The following is a 23,016-nucleotide window of genomic DNA, read 5'->3' as shown; positions in this document are numbered from 1 at the left end:
CAGGTATGAATGGCAAGCCTTCTTTCTACCTTGGGAAGGAGAGAATGACGGGCAAGATTGTTTAACTTGGTTTTCTGGCAGAGGAAGGTCAGCTTCTGCTCACAGGCATCCCTCCCAGGACCTGCTGGGTCACAACCAGCAGGCACACCAATAGCACAATGGCTTGACTAGATTCCCTGCAAATGACAGATTCCTTGCAAAAACTCCTTAATGACAGAGTTGACTGTGCTCAGCTTAGCCAGCTCAGTCTCAGAATAGACAGTCCCAAGAAGATTCCAAACTACCCATGATCAGGTCTGGGAGTGTCCTGAAGGCTTGAAAATTAGTTTTGCTTTTTGAAAAAAAAAAAGCTAACTGACGTTTTAAAATTCTTTCCTAACTTATGATTATCGTAGGTGTCTTCCAGGTGACCATGTTACACAGTCCATTCTTAGGCTGCTGTTTGAATGGCAGACAACACCAGAACAAAGCATACTACTTTGATTTGAATGTCATACAATGACATGAATCAAAGTATCATAAATATGCAAAAGTACTACTATTGATTAGCATTTTTAAATGAAATGAAAAAGGTATTCTAGTTCCCATAAGCAAGAGTTGAAAGCCATACTCAAATTCCTTCTTGAACACCCATCTTCTGAGCTTTCCTTCTTAAATGACAACTCTCTACTGCTAATGTTGAACTGAAAGATAAAGAGCCTTTGTTTCTGTCAAACTTTCCAGCTCAAGTAATTTGCCCCATTAGAACTGACAAAAATACATTTAAAGAAAGACTGCTAATAGCTATAGTATTTCAGCTTTAATTTCCTTTCTAGTGCAAAGTTTCCAGAGCCTGGCTTTCATAATGCCTTTTGAGGTACTGCATGGCTCCAAATGACTTGACAGTTTCTTTTAATTTACAGACATCTAAGAATGTTTATAAAATTCCACCAGTTCAAAATGCTTCCTTTCCTTAAACATATTTTTAGTTCAAATTATATGTTTACAGCAGTCTGTACTATATCATTTCTAAGATAAACGGTCATGTAAAACATTGACATAAGCCTAGTAACACATCACTGCTGCCCACACTGTCACTTTCCCTTCACCATCCTTCCAACAGTGAAGGTCTTCAGCTGCCAGCGGAAAGCATGAATGGGTCCCTAGAGCCAGGCTTCCCTGTTGTCTCCATTTCCTCAAGAAGAGGCCCCTAGTTCCTTTCCCTAAACAGTTTTGAACCTTAGTGCCTGAGAAGCTTTTCTCCCTCTAAGCTAAGTATAAAACTAAAAAAATCACTAGCTGCAGATATTTTTCCATTCTTGCCAAAAGGAGTCTGAGCTCAGACAAACACTACTTTTAAATCCCAGAACACTACTGCAGTTTCCAAATTAAAATACAAAGTGCTGGAAATAATGTTCTGTAATAGCTAACTTTAAAAACAAAATCATGTCTTTCAAGTCTGGGTATATTTATGCCACTTTAGGTGAAGCAAATGCAGGCAGAAAAGCAATGTAAATGGACGATTAGTTAGTTTGGGTTTTGAAACAGTTTTTACTGAGAAAGACTGACTCACTGCCCAACAAAGGCTATATGTAGGATTCTCACTTTGACATTTTAAAAATCTTTAATCATCCTTTGAATGATAGTTCAAGGGCTCAAAATAGAATCTTTCCAATAAAGCTGCTCACTTGGAAAACATTCAATTATGTTCTGAACTGAGAAAATGGTAGAGCCCCAAACATAAGAGATTTCATGGAAAATCTGGCAGAGAGGAGACAAGCACCCTTAAGGGAAACAAACAACAGCAAACCCCACGAGGCCTTAAGAATCTATCAAAACCACACAAAAGCTCCAAAGGGCTGTTTTCCTAACAAATCTGTGAACCAGGTTCTGCAAAGAAATGTCCCCAACTCTGCAGTTGATGAGATCCTCTCTGGAAAATAAATTAAGCTGTTCCTTTGCCTGTTTTGCACAGCTATGTAATGCTATGGTTGTTGCTGCTGTTTGGTGCTGTTTTGTTTTCTCTGAAATACACACAGAATAGCTCCAATTTAGTTTACAGCAAGCCAAAGTTCAGAACTAGCCAAGAGAGATCACTAGTTTCAATGGATTAAACATCGTTTGCCTGTGAGAAATTCCAGTAAGTCTCAGAGTCGTGTTTTTATGCCTCAATCACTCCAACATTCACCTAACCTATGATGATTCTAAATCCTCCAGACTCGAACTCTGGACAGTGATCTGCTGGCCCACACAGCAGCACCCCTACCCTACCCCACCCCTGATCACAAATGTCCATCTTCTGCTGAATGCCAAAAGGTTTCCCAATCGTGCAAGGGTCAAAAGAGGAGGACACTAGCTAGCCCAGCTAAAGGTTTTTCCATTAATTCAAATTGGGCAACTTGCTGGACGCCAAAGGAATGGCATAGGAACCAACAGTCAAGGAAAGAGGAGCACTCCCTGACTGAGCCAGCAGTCCTGGGACTGTGAGCCAATAGAAGCTGCCTGGACTTCCACCTGCCAAAACAGACCCGTAGTGGCCCAGGTAGGGGCCGCCACACTAGTCGAGGGCACAGGAGTGCGTTCATTGGGCAGAGAAACAAACTCCAAACCCAGAAACACAATCCTGACCAGAAATCAGGTTCCCACTGGCACAGAGAGGGAAGGATGCTGGTAGTGGAAGAAGAGTCTCACTGGAACATGGGATCCATGGGATCAGGAGGTTGGTAGAAAAGAAGCCTTTATCCCCCAGCAACCATAGGCTCTGAGGGCCAAAGCAATGTCACAAGCACCCTCATCTTTCCAACTTGTGACATTCCAGAGCCACCTAGATTAAGATTTCATCTCTTTCCTACAGCCCCAGCTTCACCCCACGAGGAGGGTTCGTGGAAGACTGAAGAGGCCAGAGAGCCCGGGCCTGTTCCGGAAAGCTACAGAATAGACCACCGGCTGCTAGTCCACATAGTGTGGATGACTTGTTCCAGCAATAGGGGGGTATTAAACAAATGAACTTTAGAAACTTCCTCTCCCAATACTCTGTTTCTTCAGTATGGACCCTATTTCCCTAAACTTGCCTACAGTCAAGCCGAAAGCCTGGAGTAGGGGGATGGTGTATATAGAAACAGATCCTCCCTAAAGTTTCCAACTTATCCCTGGGGCTTGTCTAGCGCCCAGAGCTTACCGGATCCTTTCCTGGCCCTTAGTGGTACACTAGTAATCTGCAACTTTTAGCCCTCTGTCCTTCCTAGACCACATCACAAAAACCCCGAAGGCAGAAAGTTGGAAATGACTTTAAGGACCTTTGGAGTCACTAACCTCCAAGTCTTGTGCTCCCACCCCTGAAGACCCTGAAGACATGGGGTGGGGGTAACTCCCTGTAGCAACTCGATTGTGCAAGAGGGCAAAGGAAGAGACCAGGGCAAGTGGTGGAAAAGCAAGCTCATTTGTCTCAATAGATCCAAGGCAACCCCACGTTCAGGGGTGGTGGATCCCCCAGGTGGCGCTCCCCAATTACCCGCTGGCTCCTCTAGTTGCCTGGGCACCCATTAAAGCGCGCGTCCCCAGTTAGGCCCACTCACCGTCTCTGCGGACACACAGGCCATCAAGCCCAAGGTGAGCAGGATCAACGCGCGCTGCATATTCCCCGGGAGCCTGGCTTGTATCAGGATAAAATGAAGCCCAGCGCACGCCGAAGAAGGCCTAGAAAAGATGGGAACTGAGCCGCGTCCAGGAGAGAGGATTGGGCTCGGATTCCGAGCTCTAGCAGTCTTCTCTGGTGCCTGCTCTTGCTTTAGCGCTGCGCCCCGGAAACGCTGTGCCTTCTCACTTGTTGGCTTCTGCACTCCCAACCCAGAGTTGCTGCTGCGCCAGGCTGTTTTCTTGGTCTAGTCCTACTCGCCGCCGTGCTTCCACTCCGCGGACTCGGGTATCTGGGTCGCAGTGCTGTCTGATTTGAAGCAAGCAGTCAGTGGGTTGAAACCGAGCTGCTGCTGAAGTTTAGGATGCCTAGCGGCGAGGACGCGCGATCCGCGGGGCCGGAGCGCCAGGAGTATCTGGAGTACAGCAATCCGCAGCTGGGCTAGTGGCTGGGCTGCAGCGCCCCTCCTTCTGCGCGCCGCCGCCCCCGGGTCCTCCCCTCGATCTTACCCCACCCCCCTCCGCGTCCTCAGCCTGGTCCTAGTCCTGCTCCGCCTCCGCCTCTACCACCCCCACCTTTCCTCCCTCCCAAGCTAGCAGCTCAGGGTTCCTCCGGGCGACTGGGGAAAAGGCGGTTGCCAGTAGTCCATGATAAACCCGGGAGAAATTCTTACGGGATTACACTGCGATTGGCAGCTCCCAGAGCCAGTGGGAGCTCGCAGCTCCACGCTGTGGCTGCTCGGGGAACGTGCCTCTGAAAACCTTAGAGCTCTTTCATTTTCTCTCTCCTTCTTTCCCCTTCCCAACACCCTCTCCTCTCCCCACCATCGTTCTGTCACCCTTTCCCTTTCCTTCTCCTTTACTTCGCTTTAATTTTCTAAAGAAAAATCAATGAAGGTTTGATATGCATACTGAGCCATTTCTGACTTGTGAGGATTGGGTCACCAGAAAGCTGAGAGTCGGGGAAAAAAATGAGAAAGTTTATAGATCCCCTCCAAGCATTTACAATGCCCGTAGGTCACCAGATCATGTCGACTGCAATTCAGAAACGACAAAAGTAATTGTAACAAGTTCGTGTTCAGATTCTCCTCGGACCCTTCTCCCGTTCCCCACCTCCACCCCATCTGCCCCCAACTCCAACCCCCAGCCCCTGAAAAAGCAAAAAACAAAGTTTCTTAAAACCCAAAACACAACAGCTCCAAAGCACAACTTCATTAAAGGCTTACAAATCATTTTTGCTGCTCACATTTTATCACCACACACACACATACACACACACACACACACACACACACACACACAAGAGGCCATAGCCATCTTAGAACTCAGACTAAACTGTAGTTACTTCCTAAGTGACTATTACAATGCTTTAGTGATAAGTCACTGTTTTAAATCTCAAAAGAAAAAAATAGCAGGAGAATCATAACTCTTTAAGACATCAACTCTGGCTCAGATAATTAATTCCCAACTTTCTGGTTCTTATGAGTAGCCTAAGGCACTGACAGCCAAGGGAGGACAGAGAAGGGTGCAACTAGTGGTCATCAGAAAGGTCTCGAAAGATGAGAATTATGAAAGATGTTTCTACATCTGCTAAGTGAAGTTTTTATAAAACTTCGTGGAGACTAAAATCCAGTTGAATTTTGTGAAATATATCTGATAAGAAAATATTCTGAATAGACTAGCGATCATTCTCCATATATTCTGAGGTTCTCCAGCTGATAAGCTGGACTTTGAGGGGTAAAGCAAGAAAATATTCTTAACTGATGTCTTCTAAGAAGCTTTCATGGTGTTGTCTCAGAAGAAAAGATCTAAGATGAGGGTCCGTGATAAGACTCAGCAGGTTTAGGCAGCTGCTGCCAATCCTGACCACCTAAGTTCTATCCCTGGAGCCCACATGATGGAAAAAAGAAAATCGGTTCCCAAAAGTTGTTTTCTGACTACTACATGTGTGTCACAGCATCACACATGTACATGTAAATATATGTGCTTAAAATTGAAAATCAGAAAGCATATAAAAGAAATAAAATGTAGAGAACCAAAAAAATTTAAAGAAAACTGGACTTATTTTCATATTTTTATTTTTTCATATGTGTATTTTGTTTGCCTGCAATGTGTATGTATGTCTGACGTGCACCTGCAGTGCCCAGAGAGGCCAAAAGTGGTCATCAGAACCACTGGAACTAGAATTACTGAAGATTGTGAGTTGCTAAGTGGATTCTGGGAACTGAACTGGGGTCTTCTGCAGGAGCAGCACATGCTCTTAACTGCTAAGCCATCTCCTTAGGCCCAAAAACCAGAAAGAATTTTAAAAATAGAAATAACTGCCATTGAAGACACAGTGTTTCACCTAAGATGGCAAATTGGACACTGTCACTAGTGTATCGAATGACAGTTAAAACCATGGATAAACAGGTGCTTCATCCTGACAAGCATGCGAAGCCACCAACAGCAGCACGATGTCACTTCTCAGGTCTTGGTTGTTCTCCTATTTGCTGGTCCATGGAATGGTGTGGGTATACGCTAGAAATCAATTTGAAGGACTCAGCCTGAAAGTGATAGAATTTGAAAGCAAAGGAAACCCAATTAGCCAACTATTAATCCCTCATTGCTAATAATGGCAGGTAAGCTAAGGCTGTGGAGAAAATCTGCACGCACTCCAACCAAAATCTATTTGTAGCATTGAATTTTCACTGTTTCTCTGCCTCCATCAGCCTTCATCAGGGAAAGTGGCTGGTTTCAGTTATACAAAATCAGCATGGTGCTGATGTTGAGCAAAATTCACATTTCCAGTAATAATGAAACAGACAGGAAAGAAAAGAAACTTTAAAACACATAAATAACATAAATTATCCCTTGAGTAAGATAGGAAATGAAACTGTTGAGTCCACTTACCTAGTACATCAGTACAGTTCTCAAAAGGCAATCAGGAAACATGCATGGCCATCCTGCTACGTGCTATCTGAATAGTGAACTTAAATCATTAAAAATTTAGTGTAAAAGTTGGTGATATATATACTTGTGCAATCTCAGTACTGGCTAGTCTAATGCACGTCGATTGCAATTTCAAGGTCAGCCTTGGCTACATACTGAGACTCTAACTCAGGCCAAAACAAAACGTGGGAAGGAAAGCAACCAAAAGGACAAAAAATAAATAAAATAATGTTGTACAAACACTGTTTTGCAACGTGCGTACACTGTAAAATGATGAAATCAAGCCAATTAGTTACCTCTTTTTTGTGATGAAACAGCCTTAAATTTTATTCTCTTAGCTGTTTTTAAAATGCAATAAATTTTTATTAACTGCATCCAAAATAGTTATAATAGAATTCTTAAATTTATTCCTCTTGTCTAAATAAAATTTTGAATCATTTGGCTGACATCCACCCTGGCTCTGGTAACCATTGTTGTATGGTTATAACTGAATTGTTATAGGTTCCACATATCAGTGAGGTCACGTGATATTCTGTGCCTGTCTTCATTTAACAGAAGGCCCTCCAGGTTCAAGTATGTTATCACAAATAGATCATGAGATTGCCTCTTCTCAAAGATGAATAACACCCCATTACGTATACACAGTGCACTTTCTTTATCCCCAGGTCTACTTCCATTAGTATCTTCAAGATACCTTAGATTCCTTAAGGCAAATTTCTCTTCCCTTATTAAAAGCTGTTAGAAGAGTGTTTCTTCAAAGGAGGAGTTGATCTGGGGGAGAACAGAGAGAAGGGGCTAGGAGGAGTGGAGGGAGGGGAAACTGCCATTGGGGTGAACAGTAGAGGAAGAAAAGCATTTATTTCATTGTTATCAACAAAGAAATTCAAATGAGGCCAAACTCTGACTGCCTTATCTTCATTCCAGGCTGGTATGAAGTTCTTGCTATTTAGTGATCAATGATGAATGGATAGGTCCTTATCAGTCTGAATAAAGACAGACTCTTAGAACTCGGCTTCCCGCCAGTCAGGAGAGACTCACCTCCATCTTGATCCCGGGCTCCAGAGATCGGTCAGACTGAGGTACACAAACATAATCCTAGGCCCAACACCGCAGGGGTCTGAGCCAGACGGGCGTTGGCCTGCACCCAGGCCCTGGGCTGTTCGAGTGGCCATCGGGGCGCCAACCCAGCCAGGAGTTTTTTTTGCCCCGGCCGGCGCACGCGCCGCCATTTTGCCTACAGGAGCCAGAGTGCTCGGGAGGGCAGAGACTGCTAACAAGCGTAGCCTGAGGCTAACAAAACGGGGGTCTAGGCCCCAAAAGGCACAGGACTGACCCCAAGAACTGGGCGGCTTGGTGGGCCATCTGTGTGTCAACCCGCCCAGGAGGTTATTAGCACAACAGACTCTCCCGGTGCTTTCGGGGAGCGCGGACATGCACGCCCGCCATCCGGGTCACCTGGCGGACCCAAATAACAGTCATAAACCCATAGGGGAACTTTGCTCGGACCTTGGCCTCCCAGGCGTTTGCCTGGACTCAGGGCCCGGGCGACAAGGCTAACCTAGTGTGCGCCAGCCCGGTTGGGGAAATCGGCTGCCCAGCGGAGTGAGCAGAGCACAGGGGAGGTCACAGCAACATACACCTTCGGAGCTCCCTGGGGGTGCACACGGGTTCCACCTGGTCCACAGACACAATCTGGGGCAAGGCCTCAGGCAGAAGCCCCCAGCTCAACTCTCTCCGCTTCGGATCAGCCTGGGTGGCCGCCACATCTCCAGGTCCCTCAAGAGGCTAGTGGGGGCTTCCGGGCGGCCAGCTGGGAGAAGTCGGTGTGCTCCAATAAATCCTGCGGGCCCCAGCGGGAGCCTTCAGGTGCCTGCTTCGGGATCTGAACAGCCTGGACAACAGCACCCTGTCTACAGGCAGTGCAGAGTGTAAGCTGTGCACCAGAGGCCAACGGGGAAGGGGCAGCTTGCACTGGTGAGTCCAGCACTGACAAGACCAAGTAACACCAGTGAGAGCTAGATGGCAAAAGGCAAACGCAGGAACGTCACTAACAGAAATCAAGGCAATATGGCAACATCTGAACCAAATTCTCCTCTACCAGCAAGTCCTGGATACCCCATCACACCAGTAAAACAAGATTTGGATTTAAAATCACTGGTCATGATGCTGGTACAGGAACACATGAAGGACATTCAGGAGAAAATGGATCAAAAGTTAGAAGCCCTTGCAAGGGAAACACAAAAATCATTGAAAGAAATCCAGAAGAATACAAAAGCCAACAAGGAGGAAATGCAAAAAACACTTAAAGAAATACAGGAGAACTTTGCTCAACAGGCTGAGGTCATGAAAGACGAAACACAAAAATCTCTTAAAGAAATACAGGAGAACTTTGGTCAACAGGCTGAGGTCATGAAAGAAAAAACACAAAAATCTCTTAAAGAATTACAGGAAAGCACAAACAAGCAAGTGAAGGAGCTAAGCAAAACCCTCCAGGATCTAAAATCAGAAGTAGAAACAACTAAGAAAACTCAAAAGGAGACAACTTTGGAGATAGAAAGCCTTGGGAAGAAATCAGGGGACAGAGATGCAAATATCAACAACAGAATACAAGAAATAGAAGAAAGAATCTCAGATGCTGAAGATTCCATAGAAACCATGGACTCAACAGTTAAAGAAAATGCAAAATGCAAAAAGCTTGTAACCCAAAATATCCAGGAAATCCAGGACACAATGAGAAGACCAAACCTAAGGATTATAGGCATAGATGAGAGTGAAGATTTACAACTTAAAGGGCCAGCAAATATCTTCAATAAAATTATGGAAGAAAACTTCCCTAACCTAAAGAGAGAGATGCCCATGAATATACAAGAAGCCTACAGAACTCCAAACAGACTGGACCAGAACAGAAATACTTCCCGTCACATAATAATCAAAACACCAAATGTTCTAAACAAAGAAAGAATATTAAAGGCAGTAAGAGAAAAAGGCCAAGTAACATATAAAGGAAGACCTATCAGAATCACAACAGACTTTTCACCTGAGACTATGAAGGCTAGAAGGTCCTGGGCAGATCTCATGCAGACTCTAAGAGAACACAAATGCCAACCAAAACTACTATATCCAGCAAAACTCTCAATCACCATAGATGGAGAAACTAAGATATTTCACGACAAAACCAAGTTCACCCAATATCTATCCACAAACCCAGCCCTAAAAAGGATAATAGGAGGACAACACCAATACAAGGAGGGAAACTTCACCCTGAAAAAAGCAAGATAGTAACCTTTCATCAAACCCAAAAGAAGTTAAGCAATCAAATTTAAAAAATAACGTCAAAAATGATAGGAAGTAACAATCACTATTCCTTAATATCTCTTAACATCAATGGACTCAATGCCCCAATAAAAAGACACAGACTAACTGACTGGATACGTAAACAGGACCCTACATTTTGCTGCTTACAGGAAACACACCTCAGGGTCAAAGACAAACACTACCTTAGAGTAAAAGGCTGGAAGACAATTTTACAAGCAAATGGTCTCAGGAAACAAGCTGGAGTAGCCATTTTAATATCAGATAAAATTGACTTTCAACCCAAAGTCATCAAAAGAGACTCTGAGGGACACTTCTTGCTGGTCAAAGGAAAAATACAACAAGAAGAACTCTCAATCCTGAACATCTATGCTCCAAATGCAAGGGCACCCTCTTTCATAAAAGAAACTTTATTAAAACTCAAAGCACACATTGCACCTAACACAATAATTGTGGGTGACTTCAACACTGCACTTTCCTCAATGGACCGATCAGGAAAACAGAAACTAAACAAGGACACAATGAAACTAATTGAAGCTTTGGACCAATTAGATTTAACTGATATATATAGAACATTCTATCCTAAAACAAAAGAATATACCTTTTTTTCAGCACCTCATGGTACCTTCTCCAAAATCGACCATATAATTGGTCACAAGACAGACCTCAACAAATATAAGAAGATAGAACTAATCCCATGCCTCCTATCTGATCACTATGGAATAAAAGTGGTCTTCAATAGCAACAGAAACAACAGAAAACCCACATACACGTGGAAATTGAACAATACTCTACTCAATGACACCTTGGTCAAGGAAGAAATAAAGAAAGAAATTAAAGACTTTTTAGAACACAATGAAAATGAAAACACAACATGCCCAAATCTATGGGACACAATGAAAGCAGTGCTAAGAGGAAAACTCATAGCCCTGAGTGCCTCCAAAAAGAAAATGGAGAGAGCATACATTACCAACTTAATGACACACCTGAAAGCCCTAGAACAAAAAGAAGCTATTTCACCCAGGAGGAGTAGAAGGCAGGAAATCATCAAACTCAGGGCCGAAATCAATCAAGTAGAAACAAAGAGAACCATACAAAAAATCAACAAAACCAGGAGCTGGTTCTTTGAGAAAATCAACAAGATAGATAAACCCTTAGCCAGACTGACCAAAGGGCACAGAGAAAGTATCCAAATTAACAAACTTAGAAATGAAAAGGGAGACATAACAACGGAAACTGAGGAAATCCAAAAAATCATCAGATCCTACTACAAGAGCCTGTACTCAACACAACTGGAGAATCTGGAGGAAATGGACAATTTCCTTGACAGATACCAAATACCAAAATTAAATCAGGACCAACTAGACCATCTGAACAGTCCCATAAAGCCTAAAGAAATAGAAGGAGTCATAGAAAGTCTTCCAACCAAAAAAAGCACAGGACCAGATGGTTTCAGTGCAGAATTCTACCAGACCTTCAAAGAAGAGTTAACACCAATACTCTTCAAACTATTCCACAAAATAGAAACAGAAGGAACACTACCCAATTCCTTCTACGAAGCCACAATTACGCTGATACCAAAGCCACACAAAGATCCAACAAAGAAAGAGAACTTCAGACCAATTTCCCTTATGAACATCGATGCAAAAATACTCAATAAAATTCTTGCCAACCGAATCCAAGAACACATCAAAACGATCATCCACCATGATCAAGTAGGCTTTATCCCAGGAATGCAGGGTTGGTTCAATATACGGAAATCCATCAATACAATCCACTACATAAACAAACTCAAAGAACAAAACCACATGGTCATTTCACTGGATGCTGAAAAAGCATTTGACAAAATTCAGCATCCTTTCATGCTTAAAGTCTTGGAGAGAACAGGAATTCAAGGCCCATACCTAAACATAGTAAAAGCAATATACAGCAAACCGGTAGCCAGCATCAAACTAAATGGAGAGAAACTTGAAGCAATCCCACTGAAGTCAGGGACCAGACAAGGCTGCCCCCTTTCTCCTTATCTTTTCAATATTGTACTTGAGGTACTAGCTCGGGCAATTCGACAACATAAGGAGGTCAAAGGGATACAAATTGGAAAGGAGGAAGTCAAACTATCATTATTTGCAGACGACATGATCGTCTACCTAAGTGACCCAAAGAACTCCACTAGAGAGCTCCTACAGCTGATAAACAACTTCAGCAAAGTGGCAGGTTACAAAATCAACTCAAGCAAATCAGTGGCCTTCCTATACTCAAAGGATAAGCAGGCTGAGAAACAAATTAGGGAAATGACCCCCTTCACAATAGCCACAAACAGTATAAAGTATCTTGTGGTGACTCTTACCAAACATGCGAAAGATCTGTATGACAAGAACTTCAAGACTCTGAAGAAGGAAATGGAAGAAGACCTCAAAAAATGGGAAAACCTCCCATGCTCATGGATCGGTAGAATCAATATAGTTAAAATGGCCATTTTGCCTAAAGCACTATACAGATTCAATGCAATACCCATCAAAATCCCAACTCAATTCTTCACAGAGTTAGAAAGAGCAATTATCAAATTCATCTGGAACAACAAAAAACCCAGGATAGCTAAAACTATTCTCAGCAACAAAAGAAAATCTGGGGGAATCAGTATCCCTGACCTCAAGCAATACTACAGAGCAATAGTGTTAAAAACTGCATGGTATTGGTACAGTGACAGGCAGGAGGATCAATGGAACAGGATTGAAGATCCAGAAATGAACCCACACACCTATGGCCACTTGATCCTCGACAAAGAGGCTGAAAACATCCAATGGAAAAAAGATAGCCTTTTCAACAAATGGTGCTGGTTCAACTGGAGGTCAGCATGCAGAAGAATGCGAATTGATCCATCCTTGTCTCCTTGTACTAAGCTCAAATCCAAATGGATCAAGGACCTCCACATAAAGCCAGACACTCTGAAGCTAATAGAAAAGAAACTGGGGAAGACCCTTGAGGACATCGGTACAGGGAGAAAGTTTCTGAACAGAACACCAATAGCGTATGCTCTAAGAGCAAGAATTGACAAATGGGACCTCATAAGGTTACAGAGTTTCTGTAAGGCAAAGGACACCATCAAGAGGACAGATCGGCAACCAACAAATTGGGAAAAGATCTTCACCAATCCTACATCAGATAGAGGGCTAATATCCAATATATATAAAGAACTCAAGAAGTTAGACTCCAGAAAACCGAACAACCCTATTAAAAAATGGGGTACAGAGTTAAACAAAGAATTCTCACCTGAAGAACTTCGGATGGCGGAGAAGCATCTTAAAAAATGCTCAACTTCATTAGTCATTAGGGAAATGCAAATCAAAACAACCCTAAGATTTCATCTTACACCAGTCAGAATGGCTAAGATTAAAAATTCAGGAGACAGCAGGTGTTGGAGAGGGTGCGGAGAAAGAGGAACACTCCTCCACTGCTGGTGGGGTTGCAAATTGGTACAACCACTCTGGAAAGCAGTCTGGCGGTTCCTCCGAAAACTGGGCACCTCACTTCCAGAAGATCCTGCTATACCACTCCTGGGCATATACCCAGAGGATTCCCCACCATGTAATAAGGATACATGCTCTACTATGTTCATAGCAGCCCTATTTATAATTGCCAGATGCTGGAAAGAACCCAGGTATCCCTCAACAGAAGAGTGGATACAAAAAATGTGGTATATCTACACAATGGAGTACTATTCAGCCATTAGAAACAATGAATTCATGAAATTCTTAGGCAAATGGATGGAGCTAGAGAACATCATACTAAGTGAGGTAACCCAGACTCAAAAGGTGAATCATGGTATGTACTCACTAATAAGTGGTTATTAACCTAGAAAACTGGAATACCCAAAACATAATCCACACATCAAATGAGATACAAGAAGAAAGCAGGAGTGGTCCCTGGTTCTGGAAAGACTCAGTGAAACAGTATTTGGTAAAACCAGAACGGGGAACTGGGAAGGGGTGGGAGGGAGGACAGGGGAAGAGAAGGGGGCTTACGGGACTTTCGGGGAGTGGGGGGGGCTAGAAAAGGGGAAATCATTTGAAATGTAAATAAATTATATCGAATAAAAAATAAAAAAAAAGAAAAAAAAAAGACAGACTCTTGATACACTTACTAGGTTCACATGAATTCACATCATCAAAAAGTTATTTAGATGGGGGAGGGCAAATTTTAAAACAAAAGAGGTCTATAATTATTGAATTTTCTTAGGAGAAATGTTTTCCTGTAGAATTAGGTATTTCAGATACTCAAAACAAAAAATGATGATTGATAGATAGATAGATGATAGATAGATAGATAGATAGATAGATAGATGATAGATAGATAGATAGATAGATAGATAGATGATAGATAGATAGATGATAGATAGATAGATAGATAGATAGATAGATAGATAGATAGATAGATAGATAGATGGTAGACAGACAGATAGATAGATAGATAGATAGATAGATAGATAGATAGATAGATAGATAGATGATAGATAGATATAGAGATTCTTCAAATGAAATAGTGTTAATACTGTGAATGAATACATACAAACTACTGTTGGCCATTACTTCACTGAATTTCTTCTCTAAGAGATCTATGATATAAAGTTCTCAAATGTTCAGATATGAAAATGCTACTGACCAAATGAAATGAATGACAGGTCCGGTGGCCATTCCTAAAAAATTATTAGGTGAGCCAATATGTCAAAAAGCTAGATAAAGCAGGTTTGTCTGTCACTTGACATGGCAGGCTATGCCCTTGACTTAAGCAACAACAGTAGTTTGAAAGTCATTTCCACAGAATTTTGGATTCATTATTTACTATTTTATTATTATTAATTGTGTGTGTGTGTGTGTGTGAGAGAGAGAGAGAGAGAGAATTAAGGCATGCATGAACTTCTGTGTGTTTAACTCCCCCCCCCCCAGGATCAAATATGCTTTTTCTCCTTTGTCACTCCAAGAGGTAACGGTTTGTCTGCTGAGCTGGTGGCTATCTCTAACACACTAGATCTCTGGTTAAACATGTGTGTGGCCACACCTAACTTTTACATGGGTTCTGGGAATCCAAAGTCAGGTTCCCATGCTTGTTCTCTACTGAGTCACCCATCGTCTGCTTCCACTAGTTACTTTATTCATAAAGGCGTGACACATTGAATCCAGGCCTCCGTTTCTTCATCTGCAGATTGACTACCCTAGAGTTAATGTAAAGAGTATATGAAGTAATAATCCAAATTACTTAATAAGTTACTTGGCACGTGGTGAGTTTCATATAAATGCTAGTAGTGTGTTATCCATTGTCATGTCAGTACAGTTATTACTTTCTCTGCCTAGAAGAACCTGTCTTCTCACCTCTATTTGAAGTCAATTCCTGAGTGCCCCTTAAGCATCTGTTTAGCAGCAATCCCATTAGCAAAAATATCTGAGTTCCTACTATGAGTTGTACACCTCCAAGAAACTTTCCATTACACCCATGGATTAGATAACAGACTTTCAGACAATTAATAAAACTTACTCTTAGAAAGCTGTTCTGCTGTTTAGCTAAAAGAATAGGAAACATTCATGACATTAGGAATGAATAGGAAACAAAAGTACACTCCATTATATCATGTAATGAAAGTTCTATGACAAGCTGAAAATAAAATAAATCCTTGGAGAAATAGTATAAAATGTCAAAGCTGAAAGCCCTGAAATAGAGATATGAAAATCAAATTGATTAAAAATCACCTCCTTGACATAGGAATGATAAAGCTACTTGGGAGTTTGAGGCAGAAAAATCACAAGTGCAAGGCCAGCCTGGACTACTAAGTTGAAGGCCACCCTGGGTTACTTAGTGAAATCCTGTCTTGAAACAAAAGGTAAAAGTAGGACTAGGAGTTAATATAGCAACTCTAGTACAATGCTTGCTTAGCATGTTTGAGACCCTAGGTTCAACACTCAATACTGCAAAGTGATGATGATGACGATGGTAGTGGTGGTGGTGCCAGCAGTGGCGGCTACAGCAGCAGCAGAGGAGGATTTGTAGGACGAGCAGCAACAGCAACTTTAGGAAAGGAAAGACATGCACTCTTTCATAGTCAGAAGTTAAATGTCTCCATTCCTCATAGCACAAATGACAAAGCCTGGGCAGTTCTTCATAATCAAGGCACTGCTGCAAGCCCAGTACCCCAAAGGCACATGCCAGTGCCTGGTAGACTATGAACCATGCAAGCAGCAAACATGAATCACTCCACCTTTACCTCTCTGTTCATCTAACCCAGTATGGACACACATTCACATATATGACAGTCACACAAAAGGTTTTGCTGTATATTTTTTCTTGTTTTACATAATAGGAAACACACTTTCTTGCTTTCTTTATTTTTTTGAACACCAAGTTCCTTGATAGAACTTCCTACCATCTTCCTCCTGGTTTCTTTGGGTAGGTGTTTCCTGTTTGATCCACCCCTTTCCCCATAGCATGCTGCTTATTCCAATTGACTTCCTCACACACACCGGTAAACAATGTTATAGAAATACCTTTTGCATATTTCTTTACAACATCGTGTTATAGGACATCATGCTAGGGGACCTCATATTATTGGACATCATGTTAGAGGACATCATTTTAAAGGACATTATGTTAGTGGACCTCATGTTAGTGGACAACATGTTATTGGACATCATGTTAGAGAATATCATGTTAGTGGACATGTTATTGGACATCATGTTAGAGAACAACATGTTGGTTGACATCATGTTAGTGGGCATCATGTTAGTGGACATCATTTTAGAGGACACCATGTTAGTGGACAGCATGTTTGTGGACATCACATTAGTGGACATCATGGTAGTGAGCATCATGTTAGTGCACACCATGTCAGAGGACATAATGTTAGGACATCATGTTATAAAACATATTTTAGAACATCATTTAATTTGACATCATATAAATGTACATCATGCTTGTGGACATCATGTTAGTGGATATCATGTCAGAGGACATCATGTTAGTGGACATCATGTTAGAGGACATCATGTGAGTGGACATCATATATGTGAACATCGTGTTAGTAGATATCATGTTAGTGGACATTATGTTAGTGGATATCACGTCATAGGACATCATGTTAGATGACATCATGTAAGTGGACATCATATAAGTGGACATCACATTAGTGGACATCATGTTAGAGAATATCTTGTCAGAGGACATCATGTTAGATGACATCATGTTCATGAATCTCTTGTTAGAGGACGTCATGTTACTGGACATCATGTTAGAGAACATCCTGTTAGTCGACATCATGTTAGAGGACATCATATGAGTGGGCATCATGCTAGTGTACATCACGTTAGTGGTCAGCATGTTAGAAGACCTCATATTAGTGAATCCCAGATTAGTGAAAGTCATGTTAGAGGACGTCCAGGCAGCAGGAGGTATCTTTCTCCTCCCAGAGCATGCATGCTGAGTATGAATGGTCAGCTCACTACTCAGGTTATCTGGAGATTCCTAATGGCAAATGATTCATAGAATCTTTTTCTGCGTGAATTCTATTTGGAGTTGGTCAACTCCAAATATTTTTAATTAATTTACTATTTTTCTCCTTCTACATGGTAATACATCTTTTTCTTAAAGCTTTTCTATGACTGCTATTTTATTATTATTATTATTATTATTATTATTAATTACTTCCCAACTGCGGTTTCTTCTCCCTTCTCTCCTCCAAGTCCCTCCCCCATCCTTACCTCCATCCACTTCTTCATTTCTCTTCATAAAAAGGCAGGCCTCCCCTGGATATCAACCTGTCAAGCCTTGTCAGGTTGCAGTAAGAATAGGAAGCTCCTCTCCTATTAGTTCTAGACAGGGCAACCCACTAGGAGGCAAGGGTTCCAAAGGCAGGCAACTCAGTCAGAGACAGCACCTGCTCCCATTGTTAGAAGTTGCATAAGAAGACCAAACTATACAACAGTAATGTATTATAAAGATCAGTCCCATGCAGGCTTCCTGGTTTGCAATTCTGTCTTGGTGAGGCACTATGAGCCCAGATTAGTTAATGTTGTGAGTTTTCTTGTGGTTCTCTTGACTCCACTGGGTCCCATAATCCTTCCTCCCTCTCTTCCACAGGATTCCCCAAGCTCCACCTAATGTTTGGCTATGAGTCTCTGCATTTGTTTCCATCAGTTTCTGGATAAAACCCCTCTGATGACAATTGGGCTAGGTACCAATCTATGAGGACCATAGAATATCATTAGAAATCATTTCATTGACTCTTATCTTCCATTTGTGTTTGGTTCTATCTGAGGTCTCTGGGCTATCCAAACTCTGGATCCTGCCCCTCCCTCCAGGAAATGTCAAGGGCTGGCTCCCTCTCATGGCATGGGAGTTCAAGCTGAACTAACCATTGCTTGACCACTCCTACAATTTCTGCACCACTTTTATCCCAGCATATCTTGCAGGCAGGACAGTGTAGATCAAAGGTATTGTGTCTGGGTAGGAGTACCAGACTCTCTAACAGAAGAAGTCTTGTCAGGATACAGGAGATGGCTGGCTCAGGCTTTGGATTCCCCATTGCTAGTAGTCACTCTCATAAATTCTTGGGAGTTTCCACTGCACTAGGTTTTTAGCTCATCCAGTTGACTGTCCCAGTAATTTCCCCCCTCCCTTCTTCCTCCCTCAACCTGATCACTCCTATTCACATTTCCAACCTCCAATCCAGACTACTCCCTGCATCCACCAACAGTGACTATTCTTCTTCACCTTCACAGTGAGATTCGCGCATGCCCTCTTGAGTCCTCCTCATAGCTTCTCTGGGACTATAGATTTTAGCATGGTTATCCTTTATTTTACGGCTAATATCAACTTGTAAGTAAGTACATACCATGTTTGTCTTTATGTATCTGGGTTACCTTACTCAGGATAAACTTTTGTAATTCCATTAATTTGGCAGTAAATTTCATAGTGTCATGTTTTTAACAGCTGAATAATATTCCATTTTGTACAAATACCACATTTTATTTATCCATTTTTTGGTTGAGAGACATGTAGGTTGTTTCAAGTTTCTCACTATTATGAATAAAAATGCTATGAACATATTTGAACAGGTGTCCTTGTGGTATGGTGAAGTGTCCTTTCAATATATACCCAGGAGTGGTACAGCTGGGTCTTGAGGTAGATCTATTGCCAATTTTCCCAATTTTTGGAGAAACTACCATTTGACTTCCTTAATGACTGTAAAAATTTACACTCCACCAGCAATGGAGGAGTGTTCCCATTGTTCAGTATCCTCGCCAGCATGATAAGCTTTTACATGTATTTTTTGATCTTAACCATTCTGATAAGTGTAAGATGGAATCTCAGAGTCATTTTAATTTTTGTTTCCCTGATTGCTAAGAATGTCAAATGTTTCTTTAAGTGTTTCTCAGCCATTTTAGATTGATCCATTGAGAATTCTCTCTTTAGATCTGTACCCCCTTTTTAAATTAAATTATGTGGTTTGTTGATGTCTGGTTTCTTGAGTTCTTTATATATTTTGGATATCAGCCCTCTGTCAGATGTGGGTGTTTGTCTGTGTTCCTTGGAGATATGTGGGGCTCTGGTCCAGCTGAAGTGGCCAAAGAGTTGTGTTCTCCAAGGGGGAGGAGGCATCAGATCAAAAGAGGCTGTCAAATCTCTTCCATAGCTGCTGCTCTTCCAGAGTTGGTGGCAGGTGATGGAATGCCAGTGGGCTCAGTTCACAGCTAGGAGCCAAGGTCTGGAAGTGGCTGTGGTAGGCTCAAGCAGTTTCCAGCTGTGAAAGCTTTGGGAGAGAATTCTCTTCCCCAAAGAATTACAGCTCTATAAGACAAACACTCTCAGATGGTCTTTGATGAGATACTCATGAGCTTTAGTCCTTGTGGACAAGTTCTTATATGTTTCTTGTGGTGGGTTGGAGTCTAAAAGCAGATGCTTTCCATTGTGTTGGTTTGAGATGTTAGGGATGTCTCATCTGCATGTGGAGGGACTTTGGGGGTGCCCCCACATGAATGATTGTCACAGTACTCTCCATGGGGAGTTGTGGTCATGAGTTCCAGGACAGGAACTTAGTCAGGAGTAGATGAAGCACCTACCTTTCTCAGATGAGAGAATAAGGATTTCTGAATCCACTCTACTTTATCAAGTTTTGTCTGATGACACAGTCTACTGCCCAGTTGGTGAAGATCTTTTCCCATTCTGTCAAATGCCATTTTGTCTTTTTGATAGTGTACTTGGCCTTATAGAAGCTTGTTAATTTCATGAGGTCACATTTATCAATTGTTGATCTTAGTGTCTGTGCTGTGGGTATTCTGTTCAGAAAGTTGTAGTGTATATAGTTTTTTATTCACTTGGATTTGAGTTTTGTGCAGAGTGATAGATATGAATCTATTTGCATCCAGTTCATGATGATATCCAGTTCAACCAGGATCATTTGTTGAAGATATTTCTTTATTTTCCATTGTGTAATTTGGATTCTTTGTCAAAAATCAAGAGTATATAGGTGTGTAGATTTATGTCTGGGTATTTAATTCCATTCCATTGATCAACCTGTCTGTTTTTATGGCAATATCATGCAGTTTTTATTGCTATTGTCTGTAGTACAACTTGAAATTCAGGGACAGTGATACCTTCCAAAGTTCTGTTATTGTGTAGAATTGTTTTAGCTATTTTAGGTTCTTTGCTTTTTTTATAAAAAGTTGAGTATTTTTCTTTCAAGGTCTGTAAAGAATAGTGTTGGAATTTTGATGAGAATTGTCTTGGGTTTGTAGATTTCTTTTAATAAGATGGCCATTTTTTCTGTGTTAATCCTGACTGTTTATGACCATGGGAGACCTTTTCATTTTTTAATATCTTCTCCAAATTCTTTCTTCAAGAACTTGGAGTTCTTGTCATACAGGTCTTTTACTTGATTGGTTAGAGTCACACCAAGATATTTTATATTACTTGTTGCCATTATGAAGGAAGTTGTTTCCCTGATTTCTTTCTTAGCCCAGTTGTTGTTGTTGTTGTTATATATTGAAGGACTACTAATTTCTTTTAGTTAATTTTATATTTAGCCACTTCATTGAAGGTGTTTATCAGCCGTAAGAGTTCCCTGGTAGAATTTTTGAGGTCATTTATATATGTGTATACATCATATCATCTGTGCATAGTGATACTTTGAATTCTTCCTCATAAAATGAATTTGACAGTATTCCTTCTGTTTCTATTTGGGGAATAATTTGAGAAGTATTGATATTTGAAAGTTTAGTAGAATTCTACACTAAAAACATCTGGCCTTGCTTCTATTTTTTGAGAGGAGCTACAGTTCTATTTAAATTGGTTATCTGATCTTGATTTAACTTTGGTAACTGCTACCAAGAAAATTGTCCATTTCTTTTAGATTCCAATTTTGTGGAGTAAGGGTTATAGAAGTAAGATGAAATGATTCTATGGATTTCCTCAATGTCTTTTGTTATGTCTACCTTCTTCTAATATTGTTAATTTGGATATTCTCTGTCTTTTAGTTTGGAGTAGGATTGTCTTTCTTGTTGATTTTTCTCAAAGAAATATCTCTTCATTTCATTAATTCCTTGTATGGTTTCTTTGTTTCTATTGTATTGATTACAGCCCTCAGTTTGATTATTTCTGCTCTCTACTCCTCTTGAGTGAGCTTGATTCTTTTTATACTACACATTTCAGGTGTGCTATTAATGGCTAGGATGAGATTGCTCTGAATTTTTATAAAGGCACTTAGTGCAATGAATTTACTTACCTCTTAGAATCATTTTCATTTTCTTCCATAAGTTTGAGTATGTTGTGCATTCATTTTCATTGAATTCTAGGAAGTATTTAATTTCTTTTTTTTTTAATTTCTTCCTTGACTCCATAGTCATTCAATAGTGAGTTGTTCAGTTTTCATCCATTTGTAGGCTTTCTGCTGTTTTTGTTGTTGAAATCCAGCTTTAATCTGTGATGGTTTGATAGGATACAGGGGGTTATTATATTTACTTGTATCTGTTGTGACATGCTTTGTAACCAAGTATGTGTTAAAATTGGAGAAGATTCCACGAGGTGAGTGAATAAGGAATATTCTTTTGTGTTTGGGTGAAAAGTTTTGTAGATATCTATTAGGTCCATTTGATACATAATGTACTTTAGTTCCACTATTTCTCAGTTTAGTTCCTATCTCAGTGACCTGCCCATTGGTAAGAGTAGGGTGAAGCCGGGCGGTGGTGGCACATGCTTATAATCCCAGCACTCTGGGAGGCAGAGGCAGGCGGATTTCTGAGTTCGAGGCCAGCCTGATCTACAGAATGAGTTCCAGGACAGCCAGGGCTATACAGAGAAACCCTGTCTCGGGAAAAAAAAGAAAAAGAGCAGGGTGTTGATGCCTCCCATTATTAATTTATGTGGTTCAATGTGAGGTTTAAACTTTAATAATGATTCTCTTGTAAATGTGGGTGCCATTGCATTTGAGGCATAGATGTTCAGAATTAAGACATCATCTTGGTGTAATTTTCCTTTGATGAGTATGTATGAAGTGTATGAAGTGTATTTCCCCATCTCTTGTTTGGAATGCTATTTTGTTAGATATTAGAGTGGCTATACCAGCTTCCTTTTAGGGTCCATTTGATTGTAAAACATTTTTTCAGGACTTTACCCTGAGGTAGTGTCTATCTTTGTGACTTAGGTGTGTTTCTTGGATGCAACAGAATAATGGATCTTATTTTTGTTTTCTGTGTCTTTTTATTGGGGAATTGAGTCCATTGATTTTGAGAGATATTTATGACCAATTATTGTTAATTCCTGTTATTTTGATATTGGTCATAGTAGTGTGTGGGGGGGGTGTTTCTCTTCTTTAGGTTTTGCTGGTATGAATTAATCATTTCTTGTATTTTCTTGCGTGTAGCTATCCTCTTTGTGTGGGGGTTTTTCTTCTAGTATCTTCTGTAGGACTGGATTTGAGGAAAGATATTGTTAGTTTTGTTATGCAATACCTTGGTTTCTCCATCTTCGGTGATTAAAAGTCTTGCTGGGTATAGTAGTAATCTGGACTGACACCTGTGGTCTCTTAGTGTCTGCAATACCCTTACCCTAGTTCTTCTGACTTTTACAGTCTCTGTTGAGAAGTCAAGGGAAATTCTAATCGGTCTACTTTTCTATGTTACT

At 41.1% G+C, this 23,016-nt stretch overlaps 1 protein-coding gene across 1 annotated transcript in view; it reads right to left on the bottom strand.

Annotated features, from left to right (window-relative positions):
- Sdc2 (syndecan 2) overlaps positions 1-16,120 on the bottom strand; it is a 119,975-nt gene extending 103,855 nt beyond the window's left edge. Inside the window, exons 1-2 of the mRNA XM_052161522.1 lie at positions 16,109-16,120; positions 3,555-3,860 (exon numbers count right to left, since the gene is read on the bottom strand). Coding sequence (XP_052017482.1) covers positions 3,555-3,860; positions 16,109-16,120 — 318 coding nt within the window. The remainder of the gene's footprint in view (positions 1-3,554; positions 3,861-16,108) is intronic.
- Positions 16,121-23,016: the final 6,896 nt, after the last annotated feature.

Source organism: Apodemus sylvaticus, chromosome 17, assembly GCF_947179515.1.
Source record: "Apodemus sylvaticus chromosome 17, mApoSyl1.1, whole genome shotgun sequence".
Taxonomy (NCBI): domain Eukaryota; kingdom Metazoa; phylum Chordata; class Mammalia; order Rodentia; family Muridae; genus Apodemus; species Apodemus sylvaticus.
This window is presented reverse-complemented; position numbering and strand designations above follow the sequence as displayed.